The 16,585-nt window shown below is 39.2% G+C and overlaps 1 protein-coding gene across 9 annotated transcripts in view; it reads right to left on the bottom strand.

Annotated features, from left to right (window-relative positions):
* Positions 1-16,585, bottom strand: part of PPA2 (inorganic pyrophosphatase 2) — an 88,317-nt gene that overhangs the window by 57,600 nt on the left and 14,132 nt on the right. For 4 of the 9 annotated variants that reach the window (XM_036344215.1, XM_036344192.1, XM_036344224.1 and 1 more), the window contains exons 2-5: positions 13,407-13,471; positions 9,989-10,045; positions 4,415-4,468; positions 898-1,017 (exon numbers count right to left, since the gene is read on the bottom strand). In XM_036344215.1, the coding sequence (XP_036200108.1) occupies positions 898-1,017; positions 4,415-4,468; positions 9,989-10,045; positions 13,407-13,471 (296 nt within the window). The remainder of the gene's footprint in view (positions 1-897; positions 1,018-4,414; positions 4,469-9,988; positions 10,046-13,406; positions 13,472-16,585) is intronic. The other 5 variants (XM_036344234.1, XM_036344254.1, XM_036344197.1 and 2 more) reach the window with 2 other exon arrangements.

The raw sequence follows: 16,585 nt of genomic DNA, 5'->3' as shown, positions 1-16,585 counted from the left end.
AAACTCAGCCTTTTGATTTTGCATATTCTGAATTTTATTCACCAAATCATCTAGAAAAGTCACCACTTCCTAGAAGTGAGAAACAGAAGAAGAAAACAAAAAGAATAAGAAAGAATGAAAAACAAAGTGTCATTCTCTAACAGGAATGCTATTTTACCATTTTTTAGCCCTTGCTTTTACCGGTTTCCACTGAACAGTTAGAAATTCATAATAATGAATAATTAAGTCATCTAACTCAATTCACCATAAGTTCGGAAAAAAGTTAATTCCTTAAAAATTCATCTGTTGCCGAAACTGGTTTGGCTCAGTGGATAGAGCGTCGGCCTGCGGACTGAAAGGTCCCAGGTTCGATTCCGGTCAAGGGCATGTACCTGGGTTGCGGGCATATCCCCAGTGGGAGATGTGCAGGAGGCAGCTGATTGATGTTTCTCTCTCATCGATGTTTCTAACTCTCTATCTCTCTCCCTTCCTCTCTGTAAAAAATCAATAAAATATATTAAAAAAAAAAAAAAAATTCATCTGTTAAAGTTTAAAAAATGAAATTCATGCTACCATGTGAATATATAAATGCATTGTTTGTCATATTCAAAAAAATGACGACAGATAAAGCAGAAAAACATTTTTCACTGAATCTTAATAGCCAAGCCCAGAAAAAAAAAGTGTTCAAAATGCCAAATGTGAGTGTTTTATAAGCCTAACTCCAAGAGCTACAGTACAGACTAAAGTTTGAAAAAAATTTATTGATACAATAAAACTCAACATTAAAAAATTTTAAATTTACAAATCTCTCAAACTGACATGTCCTCAGAATCAATTTAAATTCAAGTAGTTCACAGGATTTACAAGGTAATTTTTTCAGAAGACAGAAAAGTTTTACCATTATAACAAAAATGTTACCTGAGGGAGGGCACCATAATTCCATATATAACCCTTATGAGGAAAAATATTCGCCACATAACGTAGCTTGCCATCCTTTACGTCTTGTTTAATGGGATTCAATGGCTCCTGTGTGGCAATCTAAGCAGATCATGAACAAAAGGGGGTAGGAGGATGAGAAATGATTAGTCCTATCTTTAAATAGTATTTTTAAGATCTGCTATAAGACTAAATACTCATATTCCAATTTACTGATCAAAGATACTTTAAAATAAATTAAGCTAGCTCTTATTTCTAATTTAGAGTACTGTGTAAGAAAAACCATCTGGAAAGGAAATAGCAGATTATATACTTAGGCACTCTATTATTTAGGCACTCATTATATCTAACACAAATGATTGAAATAGTAAGAGGATAAAAATTAATCAACTTGCTTTTTGTTACTGATCTCAAGCTCATTACCATCAATCTTTTTTTTTTTTTTTTTCTTTTCTTTTTTTTAATTAAATCTTTATTGTTCAGATTATTACATTTGTTCCTCTTTTTTTTCCCCCCCATAACTCCCCTCCTCCCAGTTCCCGCCCCACCCTCCGCCCTCACTCCCCACCCACTGTCCTCATCCATAGGTGCACGATTTTTGTCCAGTCTCTTCCCGCATCTCCCACACCCCTTTCCCCCCCAGGAATAGTCAGTCCATTCCCTTTCTATGTCCCTGATTCTATTATAATCTACAGTTCATTCTGTTCATCAGATTATTTATTCACTTGATTCTTAGATTCACTTGTTGATAGATGCATATTTGTTGTTCATAATTTGTATCTTTACCTTTTTCTTCCTCTTCCCCTTCTTAAAGGATACCTTTCAGCATTTCATATAATCCTGGTTTGGTGGTGATGAACTCCTTTAGCTTTTCCTTATCTGTGAAGCTCTTGATCTGACCTTCTGTTCTGAATGATAGCTTTGCTGGATAAAGTAATCTTGGTTGTAGGTTCTTGGTATTCATCACTTTGAATATTTCTTGCCACTCCCTTCTGGCCTGCAAAGTTTCTGTTGAGAAATCAGCTGACAGTCGTATGGGTATTCCCTTGTAGGTAACTGAGTTTCTTTCTCTTGCTGTTTTTAAGATTCTCTCTTTATCTTTTGCTCTTGGCATTTTAATTATGATGTGTCTTAGTGTGGTCCTCTTTGGATTCCTTTTGTTTGGGGTTCTCCGCGCTTCTTGGACCTGTAAGTCCATTTCTTTCACCAGGTGGGGGAAGTTTTCTGTCATTATTTCTTCAAATAGGTTTTCAATATCTTGCTCTCTCTCATCTTCTGGCACCCCTATAATTCTGATGTTGGTACGCTTGAAGCTGTCCCAGAGGCTCCTTACACTATCCTCGCATTTTTGGATTCTTTTTTCATTTTGCTTTTCCGGTTGGGTGTTTTTTGCTTCCTCGCATTTCAAATCATTGACTTGATTCTTGCGCTCCTCTGGTCTGCTGTCGGGAGTCTGTATAATATTCGTTATTTCAGTCCGTGTATGCTTAATTTCTAGTTGGTTCCCCAATATAAGATCGAGGGTCTTATTAGTTTTCTTGTAGATCTCATTAAGTTTATCGGCGGCTTCTAAACAGTTCTTGAGAGACCTTAAAAGTGTGGTTCTGAACTCTATATCTTCCATTGACAATTTTGTCCTGTTTCTTTGTCTCCGCATTTTGTTATGCTTCCTTGGTGCACCCCCTAGTGGTCTTTGTTCTCAGTCTTATAGTTAAATCTTGATTGTTGTAGCTAATTCCAGGGAGGGTTTGACCTCCAGGCCAAGTGGCTATGAGAATCAGCTGTGTCAGCAGTGAGAGAACTTCTGTCCTCTAGGGAGGTGCTAATCTGGCGTTTGCCTGAGGCTATCCGGCAAATGCCTGTGTGCAGGGCTTGGGCGGGGCGGGTCGCACAGGATCAACAGGGTGGGCCAAAGAGAGCAGTTATGGCGGCTCTCAGTCCTGTCCCCAGGGGCTCTGCCTCTCTGAGTCCCAGCACCCGCTGCAAAGCTCAGAGAGAAAGCTGCACTCGCTCTGACCGAAGCCAGACAGTCCCGCTTCTCCCGTTTGAGTCTGGGACCCTAAAGACTCGCCCGGATCTGGAGCTCAGAGTCTGCGACTCCCTCCCGATTGAAAACGCCAACCGCGCCCTCCGCCGCCAGCCCGCTCTGCGCACTCCACACCTCAGAATTTGACTTCAGCACTGCGCCTCCTCTGAGTGTCCGTATGCGTTTCTCTTTCCTCCTAGTTGTAGGACTTCCACTCAGCCAGCGTTCCTGTGGTTCTGGGTGATGTCCCTTCCGTTTTTTGGTTTCACTTTTGAAGTAGTTGTTCAAAGCAGCAAACTCCGGCGTTAACCTATGCCGCCATCTTGGTTCTCTCTCAATCTTATAATAAAGTTAACTCACAGGTTTTCATGAAGTGATTTCATTTCCAAGTTACCTTTCTATCAACACATATCCAAATTGCCACGCAACACACACACACACACACACACACACACACACACACACACACTCACAAAAACCTATCTTATAAAGTAAACAATAATAACTGAAGCCATGTTTGAATAAATAAACACTGCTTAAATTAGGTAGAATCTCACAGAGTCTTGATCCTATATCCTCAAGTAGAGAGTAGCCAGAATGATGAAACAGTATAGTTGAAACAAGACCAACCTTTTTCTATTAAAATACTAGAGGCCTGGTGCATGAAAATTCATGCACTCAGGGTGGTGGGAGGGGCGGGGTCCCTCAGCCCGGCCTGCACCCTCTCACAGTCCAGGAGCCCTCAGGGGATGTCTGACTGACAGCTTAGGCCTGCACCCCACAGGGAGCAGACCTAAGCTGGCAGTCAGACATCCTTAGCACTGCTGTGGAGGCCAGAGAGGCTCCCACCACCACTGCTGCTCTTGCTAGCCATAAGCCTGGCTTCTAGCTGAGTGGCACTCCCCCTGTGGGAGCACACTGACCACCAGGGGGCAGCTCTTGCGTTGAGTGTCTTCCCCCTGGTGGTCAGTGCACGTCATAGCAACTGGTTGTTCCACCATTTGGTTGACTTGCATATTAGCCTTATATTATATAGGATTAGCTAAGCCCTGACCAGCATGGTTCAGTGATTAGAGTGTCAGCCCTTGCACCTCAGTCAAGGGCACATACCTGTGTTCCAGGTTTGATACCCAGCCCCGGTCAGGGTTTGTGCATGAGGCAACCCATCGATGTGTCTCTCTCACATTGATGTTTTGCTCTCTCTCCCTCCCTCCTTCCCTTCCATTCTCTAAAAACCAATGGAAAAAATATCCTCAGGTGAGGATTGACAACAAAATATTAGCAAAAAAAAAAAAAATACTACCAGGACCTAGTAAAATTACTGACAATTCTCCAAATAAAAATTCTGAAAATTATACATGTGCATAACAATCCTTAATTTAAATACTTGAAATCATACCTGCCATCAAATCCAAAGTCGCAGAAGAAGGCTTAAATAACTAACCATTTGAAAGTAATAGACTATATCCATACCTCCATTTTAGCATTTGTCCACCGAGGTACTTCAACAACCATATTAAACAAATTCTGCAGTTAAAAAAAAAAAAAGAAAATTTAGTTTTTTAACCTATCCTTTATTTTTTCACTTATCTCCTGTAGGAGAATGTTTTAGTTCCCCCCCACCCCCTACCCCCCCCCACACACACACAAATGTTTAGAGTCTGCATCATGTCTGCCTACGTCTTAAATTTCCTCTAAACAATTAGAGAAGTTGTCTAAAACACAGCAGAATTTAAGCCATCATGTCACTTGACTACTATTACACAATTTAGGAGTTGCTACATTTCTGCCGGGAGCCGGTCCATCCTTCCTGTTTCAAGGGACCTGGCATATATGGCATACTGTTCTTAATATGTTTGCTCACCTTCTTGGCACTATGTGTTTTAACCAAGGTCACCTCTTTGAGAAAGGTTGTTTCCCCAGGTAGGGATTTTCCCCTGAAGTTAGGGAGGAAATAAAACCCCTTAACTAAGTGCCAGGCGGGTAATTAATCACTTTAACTAAGAACAATCATGCTTAAGCTACATAATCTTTACTCCCTGGAATGGAGATAAGAAACGCCCTAACCTTTGGAATAGAGATTGATAGGATTGGAATCAACTGGTATAAATACAGATGTAACAAGACAACAGGGACAGAAACTAGACACAGAACCTACACAGAACCTAGAGACAGAAGAACTTCGCTGGAGAGAACATGGCAAAAGATCCTGGACAGAAACTGGAGACAGAACCTAGAGACAGAACCTAGCGAGAGAACCTGGCTGAAGAACCTAGAGACAGAATCTGGCTACAGAACCTGGATAGAACATGGCAAGAGAACCTGACTAGAACCTGGTGACTGAACCTGGCTGGAGAACCTGGACAGAACCTGGCTGGAGAACCTAGCGAGGAAACATGGCTACAGAACCTGGCTGGAGAACCTGGAGAACCTGGCTGGAGAACCTAGCAAGAGAACATGGACACAGAACCTGGCTGGAGATCCTAACCAGAACTTCGCTGGAGATCCTGACCAGAACTTGGCTAGAGATCCTGGCTAGGCAGCTGATCAACTGAACGCTGTTTCCATGCCATTCCTTCTTCGCCGACTCCGTCCACACCTTTGGGGTCCCCTGGACCTGCTGGGGCTGGACCCTAGCACATTTCTGAAGATACCTTAGCAGTATAGTGACAGAACCATAATGAAGTCAGGAAACTTATTTTAATTTTTATTTTCAAACTAAAATAGAGACGAGGTCCACCATGTAAGCTGAATGTCTCACTTTTCCAATCTGTAAAGTACGTGTGATAATCATTGTCCTACTCACTACACAAGGTTGGTATGAAGATCAATCATATAATTTAAATGAAAATACACAGAAAATTATAAAGTAAAATATTTTGAAAATTATAAAACAATATTTAAACTCAAATTATGATCATTGTGTAAAATTAAGGACATCGGCAGGTAGTTATAAAGCTTACAAAGAGAAACACTTTTCTGTCTCATGATCTTTGGTTTCCTAAACTTACAAAAGGACCATTATTTCTTACCATTTTTGAACTTTGCAGAGTGCTTAAAACAAAGGAGACCCTGGGTCAATGGTGAGTAAAAACTATTTCCTACAGTAACTAGGAACATAAGGGTATAATTGTCCACAGTTTTAGAGTTACAAAGAGGAAGTCTTAAGGTTCATGCCATTTTGATATCAATACTAATAACTTATCCCAGCAAAGCAATGGTTTAAATCAGTGCTACCCCAAGTGTGGTCATGGACCAGGACTAATCTGCAAGCTGATTGTTATTAATTCATTTAGAATCATTTATAGCAATTTTTATGTCTACTGAACCTAAAAAATATCAATTTGAAACCTGAATTATACTTTCCTAATAATTCACTTTGATGGCATTTTTTAATGTATCCTATATAATAAAAGGATAATATGCAAATTCACCCTACACACACTGACCACCAGGGGACAGACGCTCAATGCAGCGGGCTGATGGCTGCGAGCACAGTGGCGGTGGCAGAAGCCTCTCCCGCCTCTACAGCAGCAGGTGGACATCCCCTGAGGGGTCCTGGACTGCGAGAAAGTGCAGACCAAGCTGAGGGACCCCTCCCCAAGTGCACAAATTTAAATGCACCGGGCCTCTAGTCAGTTAATAACAGACCAGAAATAACAACAACAAAAATCTAGTCATTCAACAGATCATTTAAGAAACAGTGATTAAACAGATCTATTCCCAATCATGCCAAACAGGAAAATCATCTGGAGAACTTTAGCCAATTAGAAAAGAGCCCCTCCTCTCAATTATCTTTTTTTTCTTTTTTTGAGAGGAGGCAGGGGGAACGGCCAGGGTACTGCCTATTTTTTAAAGCTGTCCAAGCAATTTTAATATGCAGCAGAGTTGAGAACCTCTGGTTTAAAGAGCTGATAAACAATATCTGGGGCTTTCTTAGTGAAACATAAATGGTATTAATTCAAACAATGTCATTTACACAATTAAATATAGGTATAAATTGAACCACAAAGTACTGATGGCTTTTATGTTTTTCTAGATAAGGCTAAAGTTTACCAATGACAAAGCCATGTACTCTTAGTGAGCTAAAGAATAAAGCCGAGAATGAATTCTCAACAACTGCTCCTTGGGAGCATGTCTCAGACCTATCCTAGCAACCTGGTACACAGTCCCAGTGTTAGGTTTTATTTCGCATGCTCTTTCATGAGGTACCCAGCACCTGTTTAAATATGTCTGAAGTAGCTGTAAAAAATAAATGGCAGATGTTCACATAATTTATTCATCCCTGAAAGCCTGGCTCTAAGAGAACAGGCGCATGCAGATGCGTACTCAGAGGTGGCAGAGAAGACTGAGCTGGTGACAATTGTTTTACACAATGATATCTACCAAAACCACTCACAGAGACTTGAATTAGGCTAAACAAACAATAGATGAGGTTTGAATTTTCAGCCTGCAAACCACACTCCCCTCACCATTTGTTCCTGTTCACTAAGAGCGTATTACCAGTCCTCTTTTCTTCTCTCCAGCTAAAATGTGTATGACCTATAATTTTTTAAAGCCCATGTTACTCTGGTTATCCTAACAATAGTGTTAATTATAAAGCCACAATGGTCTGCTGAAATTTATCAGACAACCACAACGATACAGGAGGGCACATTTTAAATCAGAAAGTTGAGTATGAACCAGAGACATTTACCTTCCCCTCAGTTCTTTTCTAACTCTCCATTTCCCTCCTATGTTAATTGTAGAAATCAGAAAGAAAACTAATAACATGAAAAAGCAGTCAGTAAATTTTATATGTATAAGGGAAGAAATCACCCTTTTTCCTTTTACTAACTTAAAATATCAAATAGTCTTTGGATTTCACACTAAAAACAAAGGCAACAAAAGCAAAAATAAACAATGAGACTACATCAAACTAGAAAATTTCCGCATAGCTGCCCTGGCCCCGTGGTCAGTTGGTTGGAACATCATCCCTTACACCAAAAAGGTTTTGGGTTCGATACCTAGTTGGAGAATATACCTAGGTTGCAGGTTCGGGGGCAACTGATAAATCTCAATCAATCTATCAATCTCTCTCTCTCTCTCTCTCTCCCCCCTTCCTTTTTTTCTAAAAGCTATAAAAACATAACCTTGAGTGTGAGGATTAAAAGAACAAACAAAAATTTCTGTATAGCAAAAGAAACCATCAACAAAATAAAATAAGAAATAAAAACCTAGGGAATGGGCAAAGATATTTGCAAGTCATAAATCTGAAAAGGGGCTAATAACCAAAATACATAAACTCATACAATAGCAAAAAAGCAAAAAAGCAAAAAAAAAAAGCAGCAGCTAAAAATCCCGATTAAAAATGGCCAGAAGAACTGAACAATAGACAGTTTTCTAAAGTAGACATACAGATAGATGGCCAGCAGGTACATGAAAAGGTGTTCTACATCTCTAGTCATCACAGAAATGCAAATCAAAACCACAATGAGATATCACTTTGCTCCTTTTAGAATGGCCATTATAAAAAAGACAAGAAATATCAAGTACTGGTGAGGATGTAGAGAAAAGGGAACCCTTATGCACTGTTGATGGGAATGTAAATTGGTATAGCTGCTATGGAAAACAGTATGGAGGTGCCTCAAAAAATTAAGAACAGAACTACATTATCCAGCAATTCCACCTCTGGGTATATATACAAAGGGGGAAAAAACAACAGGATATTAAAGAGCTGTCTGCATTCCCATGCTCACTGCAGCATTATTCACAATAGGCAAGACACAGAAACAATGTTAAGTGTACACCAATAGATGAATGGATAAAGAAGATATGGTACATATGCACAATGGAATACTACTCAACCAGGAGAAAGGAATCCTGCCATTTACCATATCATGGATGGACCTTCAGGGCATTAAGTTTCTGGATAAGCCAGAGAAAGGCAAATTCTGCATGGCATCACTTACGTGTGGAATCTTCAAAAGGGTCAAGCTCATAGAAACAGAGCATAGAAAAGTGGTTGCCAGGGGTGGTGGATGAGGGAAATGGAAGAGAATTTTTAAAAATAAAAAGTTCAAGTCATGCAGTCTCTGATAGAAACCATGTTCTAAATATGAAATTTTAAGTCAGCTGTATGAACTCAAAAGAATTCATTTTTTTCCACTGAAACAACTGTTTCCAGGTTAACACACCTAAAGTCTCTAGGAACCTATAAAGTCTGAGGCCCTTAATGACTTTTTACCCAGCATGTAGGGCAGTGGTTCCCAAACTTCAGGGTGTACAGGATACCCTGGAACACTAGTTTAAACATGCAGACTAACCAGTTCCCATCAAGCAGAGATTCTGATGGGAATGGGACCAGGAATCTAAAATTTTAAGAAGTGCCCTACATGGTTCCATTGTAGATGGCTTAAGGACCATTTACCATTTTCCAGGTTAGGAAAGTACAAGATTGATGACAGACAAAGGTGTACAAATTAAACAGCCCTCATAGCTATGTTTGGAAGCAGATGCAAAGGCTGGGGTCCTAAGTTTCGCTTAGAGAAGAGAATGGATGAAAATAAGGTTAGGAAGGAAAAGGAAAGCAGAGGAAGGTGGCAGAAAAGCCATCTGGTATCAGCGAGATAAAAAGGCATTGACTAATAGCAAGAGATGGGATGACAGACATCAATCAAATGTTCTGGTCCTAAGTCAAGAAATTTTAGCATATCAGTTGGTAAAACTATCTTTTTCTTTACCTCCAAAAGACTTGTTTCTGGATTCTAAAATAGCTGTCAAAACATATTATCCCTTGCAATAAAAAGATGATGACTGAATACTTTAAGATACATGTAAAAAAGTGTACAATTAATAAAATGGTAAATTTTGTTACGTATATTTTACTACAAGAAAAAAAAAGTGAAATGGTAATAGCATCACTGTGTCTTAAAGTGATACCAGAAGAAGAAAAACATCAGATTGCACACGAAAGTCTTTCAGGGGAAAATTCAGAAGCACTTTACAAATGCAAACTGTCATCAAGGTCTTTAACAGACAATATCAATGATTCACAAAAACAGACACCTTTAGGTATACCTCAGATTCATCATTCCGTGCTCTCTTTGTAGGAATGCCATTTTCCTAGAAAAGAAAAGATGGTATATATGATTGTAACATGTCATGAAAATACAGCTGCACTGCAAAGCCATGAAAATATGCCTGTTGCATAAACGTCCCACTAGATGCTGTGCAGAAACCTGATGAAACAGAGAACCCACCAAAGGCTTAGTATTTGCACCCCCAAGTGCATGGGGCATCAAAGTGTTTCATAAAATGAATCATCAGAAAAGTTAAATTTCTTTCATGTACATTCTCCTAGATTTTATAAAATAAGCAAAGGCTCCATTCAGTCTTTAAGGAAAGACTGGCAGTTTCCAGTGATTGCACTTAAAACAGTCATTTCATTATTGAAATGAAACTCTAGGGAACATGGCTAACAAGCCATGAAAGAACTCGACTGCACCTCCTGCCTGGAAATCCCACCAAGGTGCGATTACTGTGCCACCACCATGCACTTTTAAATTAAAACAGAGTATATGCTGGGTTGGGAAGAAAAACTGCCATTCAGAAATGCTCACACACATTATATGTAACTTTTACACCAAAATGAGGAATGAATGAAACAAAACAAACAGAAAAATGATTAGTCCAAGTTTGCTCTGAAACGTTATTACTATTCCTAAAATACCACATCCCAAAGTACAAGGTGCAACAGTTCTAACTAATCATTACAGCCGAGAGCGGGGAAAGCCTATTTATTCAACCACTGTGCGTACCAATCTCCACAAGCCCAGAATTCACTAGCATATCTTGTTACATTTTGCCCTGCCCTATCCTAATTTTCATATTCCCCAAAACCCACCCTCCTTAGGCAGAATATTATGCCTGCTAATTTCTAGTCCACTCTTTCTTCCATACCTCTACCGTACCTACCACATGTTTCCCAATGTTGTTATTATTTTTGTTAGCTACACAGATGTTGTCATGGTACAGTAAGCAGCATCCTACCAGTCACTCCTTCTTTCATTACCCTTCCTAGTTTAACAGCACTTAACACTATCTGACTGACACGTTTGTTTTCTGGTTGTCTGTCTTCTCCAACTGAGTAGGAGCTATAACTATCTTATTCACCACTGCATTCCTAGTGCCTGGAATGCTGGCTGGCTTATGCAATGATTATTCAATGATTAAAACAGCAATTTTAAACCTGTGTGCCGCAAGAATTTTTAAAACATGCAATACTTGACTATTTAATCAAGGGCACTGACTTCTTTTCCCTTAGATTGTCAAATTTAAAAAAATGACAACAGCCAACACAACACCATCCGGTGTGAATGCCCTGTGTTGAATCTATTATATATATTATATATTATATATATATATATATATATGCATATGTATATGTATATATTATATATACATACATATATATAACATATATATATATCATATATATTATGTGATATATAATAGAGCTGTATCTTATTGGTCATATCACATAATAAGGTTGCATTTGATTGGTTAGTTCTTGGTACCAGAAACCCCTCTATACAAGTATAGGCACCTGATTTTTTAAAAAGTCACTTTGGAGCAAAAAATGTAGGAAATTATTATTATTATTATTATTATTATTATTATTGTAAATCAATCAAAATTACACCTTTTTTTCAGATAGACAAAATATATTTTTTGGTGTGCCACAGAATTTTAATGAGTCTGTATGTGCCATAAAATGAAAAAGGTTGGAAATCGCTGGATTAAATTAATGAACAAATGAATAAGTGAACACATGCACTTGTGGCCAAAAGGAAGGAGAGGTGATGGGAAACACAAGACATTTAGGTTGGATAGTTCACTGTCCCAAACAGAACAAAACATATGGATGGACACACACACACACACACCCTTACACTTATAGGGATACACACAGTAAAATGACATTCTTTCTGCTCTCTCTTCGGTTTCTTTCTCTCTCCGATTATATGACCCTTTGTTCTGTAGCTGAACACTTCTTAGAAGTAATGAGCTGAAAGGACTGCACAAGAGCAGTTAAGAGTACAAGTTATGGGTTAGGGCGCCGAAGTGCAAATCCCACCTCCACAACAGACTAGATTTCTGACCATGGGCAAGGCACTTACCCTCATTAACAACATAAGGGTAATAGTAGCCCTCGCCTACCGAGATAATGCAAAGCAAGCACTGAGCACAATGCTCTGCAAAGCACAATGAGCACCCAATAAATGTTCACTGCTATTCTCCTTATTGCCATCATTATTGACAGTCCAGTCCTCTGAAGGGCTAAAAGGCAGCACAAATCCTACTTCAGCCTTCCATAACCTTAGTATGATGCCTTATATTCGGCCTCCAAGGTAACACCAAGACAGTCAAACCACTCTTGCATTGGAAGCAGCTACCCACTTCACTGGCCTCTGCCCTACACTGATCTAAAAAGCCCAACCCCATCAACCAGCCCCATATGACCTGGGCCTGGAATGCAGTCCTGCTTATTTACTTAAGAACTGTGCCCCTCACTACATTTGGTAATGAAATAAACCAATTAACTACTGGCATTTTAAGGAAAGAATTTCCAACTCAGTGAGGGTAACTAACATTCGCTACCAGTTATGCCATCTTGCTAGCTAGGCAAATGCTCCCATGATTCTGAGCCATTCTCAGCTCTCAGCGCCGCCTTCAGCAGCAGGTCTCCCACGCCTACTTGACTTACATTCTTTCCTTGCTCATATCTGTCAAGTAACTTTAGGTTCCAGGAGAAGAGCTAGTCAAAGATTACCATCTTCCAACTTTATCTTTCCAGCATCTGCTTCGTAGAGTGGTTCAAGACCATGAGCTTTATGATCAGAATTGCTAGTTCAAAACCCCACCTCCACAACAGACTAGATTTCTGATCATGGGCAAGGCTATGATCAGTCATCAGTAACAACATAAGAGTAATAGTAATCCTTGCCTATTGAGATAATGCAGGCGAACTTAACCAGCTGTTTGATCTTAGATAAGTCAGTGAAATGCCTTCAGCTTCCATGTCCTTGGAGATAAAAGTAACGCATAAGGATTAAATAAAATGGCATATGTTCACATGGTGGCCAGCAAATAGAAAAAAAATCCACAAACGTTAATTATTTTATTATTATTATTAAAAATAAGCCTGTTGTTAACCTCTTAAATTCTTAACCTTAAGTCTTTATTTACTACCAGATTCTATGCTTTAGTGCCCACTACCATTTCTTTCTCCCTAAGTCTTCCAGACAGAATCCTATTCTCATACAAATTCTAATTCAGGAAGAAGGCTACCATCCAGGTGGTGGTAACTCATATCCTTCCTGACTTGTGACCACATTCTTTCCTTCCTAGATGCTTTCAAAAAGCATTTTATGGTGATACTAGAAGTATGTATTTTCTTCCCCAAAACAAGTTAAAACAATACCTCTTTAGATTCCACCTTCAGAGGAATATCATGAAAGGGGGAAATATAGTGACCAGCTTCATTCTCTGGAAAGAAAACAAACAATTAAACAATGAACAAGCCCATTCTTTAGAGCAAGTATACTTTTATCCACTTTAAACTTTAAAAAGGTTTTAAAAGTATTTTAAAAATTAACTGTAACTCCCAATTAAAGTTTAATTCAACTTTTAAAACTTGCTCCACTATAATCATTAAGAAATATACACCAAATAAACCATATTTAGGTTGCTGAAATCATTACTTATCCCTGTGGTTTAAACATCCAAAGCAGAAAATGTCTAAAATAGACTAAAATCCCAAATAAAAAAATGTCATTTTGAAAAGTCTTTATAAAGTGAATTGGATTAAAACTGATGTCAATTCCCTAAGACAGTGGTCGGCAAACTCATTAGTCAACAGAGCCAAATATCAACAGTACTTCTTCAAAATAGACTCGCTCAGACTGAAAACCGACTTCTGCGCATGGGCCACGAAGTTTCAATCGCACTGTACGTCCGCCCGCACGTGGTATTTTGTGGAAGAACCACACTCAAGGGGCCAAAGAGCCGCACGAGGCTCGTGAGCCACAGTTTGCCGACCACGGCCCTAAGGGAAACCGAACAACAAAATTCCCAATTTCTGCCTAAAGGTCCTACCCAAATAAAAGAAATGAATAATTCCTTTCCACTCAACGTGATAACAATGGTAATATTAAGGTAAATTTCTTAAAAAAAACTTTAATAACCTAACTTATCTTCATTACATACTGAAATGTATGTTTTAAATACCTTTAAAAATATGTATCATTTAAATAAAATACAATAAACCAACAGGCACTTTGTATATTTCAATCATCAATCTGTAATTCTTTTCTCTGCTTTAAGTCACAAAGATAAGGTAGAATTTTGAAGAGAATAAAAATACAATCCTTTAGCCCAGCCAGCATGGCGCAGTGGTTAAGGGTCGACCTATGAACCAGGAAGTCACGGTTGGATTCCTGGTCAGGGTGCATGCCTGGGTTGCAAGGCTGGATCCCCAGTGTGGGGTGTACAGGAGGCAGCCTATCAATGATTCTCTCTCATCACTGATGTTTCTACCTCTCTCTCCCTTTCCCGTCCTCTCTGAAATCAATAAAAATATTTTTAAAAAATACAATCCTTTAGTACAGCGATTTTCAACTGGTGTGCCACAAGAATTTTTAAAACATGCAATACCTGACTATTTAGCCAGGGATACTCACCTCTTTTCCCTTAGATTGTCAAATAAGAAATGATAACAGCCAGCACAGCAATAGCCATCAGGTATGAATAAATCAAAATTATACCTATTTTTGGTCAGATCAGCAAAAAACAATGTGTTTTTTTTGGTGTGCCATTGAATTTTAATTAGTTTATGTGTGCCCTGAGATGAAAGAGGTTGAAAATTGTTGCTTTAGCAGATTACTTCAGTTGTTACATTAGGGACTACCACTGTGATGAAAATTAACAATAATTTCAGCTCTAAGAATTCCAAATGCTGCACAAACCAGATAAATTCATTATTAAAATTAAGGCAGGAAACTTGACAGAATAGCTGGGCTGCCTTTGTAATTAAGAGTAAATGATACCTGCCATAACCAGTTTGGCTCAGTGGATAAAGCGTCGGCCTGCGGACTGAAAGGTCCCGGGTTCGATTCCGGTTAAGGGCATGTACCTTGGTTGCGGGCACATCTCCAGTAGGGAGTGTGCAGGAGGCAGCTGATTGATGTTTCTCTCTCATTGATGTTTCTAACTCTCTCTCTCCCTTCCTCTCTGTAAAAAATCAATAAAACCATATTTAAAAAATAAAAGTTAAAAAAAAAAGGAGTAAATGATACCTCACTCTAGCTGGTTTGGCTCAGTGGATAGAGCATTGGCTGCAGACTGAAGGGCCCCGGGTTCAATTCCAGTCAAGGCACATGCCTGGGTTGTGGGCTCAATCCCCAGTGTGGGGGTGTACAGGAGGCAGCCGATCAGTGATTCTCTCTCATCACTGATGTTTCTATTTCTCTCTCCTTTTCCCTTCCTCTCTGAAATCAATAAAAAATAATATATATCTACACTAATAAAAGAGAAACATGCAAATTGATGTCAACAAAGATGGCGGTTAATTTGTATACACAGGCACGGAGCTAAGACTGAAGGCTCTGGCCAGAGTGAAGACTGAAAACTGAAGACTGAAGGCTGAAGAGCCAGCGGAGAAGCCAAGCCTCACTGCGGCCAGAGGGGAGAAGCCTAACCTCGAGGCTTGGCTTCTCCACTGCGGCCGGACCAAAGGCCTAGGTCCTAGGTGTCGGCAGCCAGGGGAAGGAAGGCCTATTGCACGAATCTTCATGAAACAGGCTTCTGATATATAAATATACATACACACACACACACACACACACACACACACGAGAGTAAATGATACCTCTAGCATACAAATCTGGTGATAAATTTCCCTAAAGCTCCAATGCTCCTATTAACTGAGAACAAGCCCCAACAAATGTATTAAGATGTAAGTTGAGTGCACATCACTCAAGGCTGAAGAAGATATGAAGTTGTGATCAGCAAAAGCTGAAGGTCTGTGAGAACTGCTCTTTAAATTGGGATCTAAATAACATTCTATTTAAATACTAAGGTAATGACAATATATGTATAAGTTGTTTTCTAATTGCCATTTCGGAAGGTAAAAAGAGTATAAATAAGTGAATGGTCTAACTCAGGTAACCATATATTTAAATCATCATATAAATAAAAATGTAATAAAAATTATTTCTAGGAAAATAAAATATGGCCCTAGATCACATATAATAATGTTTTGGGTGAGCAATACGCCAATAAATTCACACAGGAGCAATGCATGCAGAGGCCAAGAGCCTGAGTTCTAGCTCCTGAGCTTGATAAAGTAAATCAATTTATTGGAAACCTAATTCTTCTCTACGTTGTTCAATTAAGCAATGTATAATTTAGTTACGTAAAAGGAAATGTACTAAATGCTGGGATACAAAGGTGCTAAAAAGTGAGCTATGCCCATAGCTAAGACAGGGTTGTGCTCCATCGCAGGAGCACCCTCAGCCGGTTAGCTTAAAGAAAAAGGGAGTTCTCCGGGCAGATTGAGAGAGCTAAGCACTGACCTAATGCACAAGAGAAGGATGAGAATCT

This window comes from Myotis myotis, unplaced genomic scaffold, assembly GCF_014108235.1.
Source record: "Myotis myotis isolate mMyoMyo1 unplaced genomic scaffold, mMyoMyo1.p scaffold_m19_p_1, whole genome shotgun sequence".
In the NCBI taxonomy this organism is placed as follows: domain Eukaryota; kingdom Metazoa; phylum Chordata; class Mammalia; order Chiroptera; family Vespertilionidae; genus Myotis; species Myotis myotis.
This window is presented reverse-complemented; position numbering and strand designations above follow the sequence as displayed.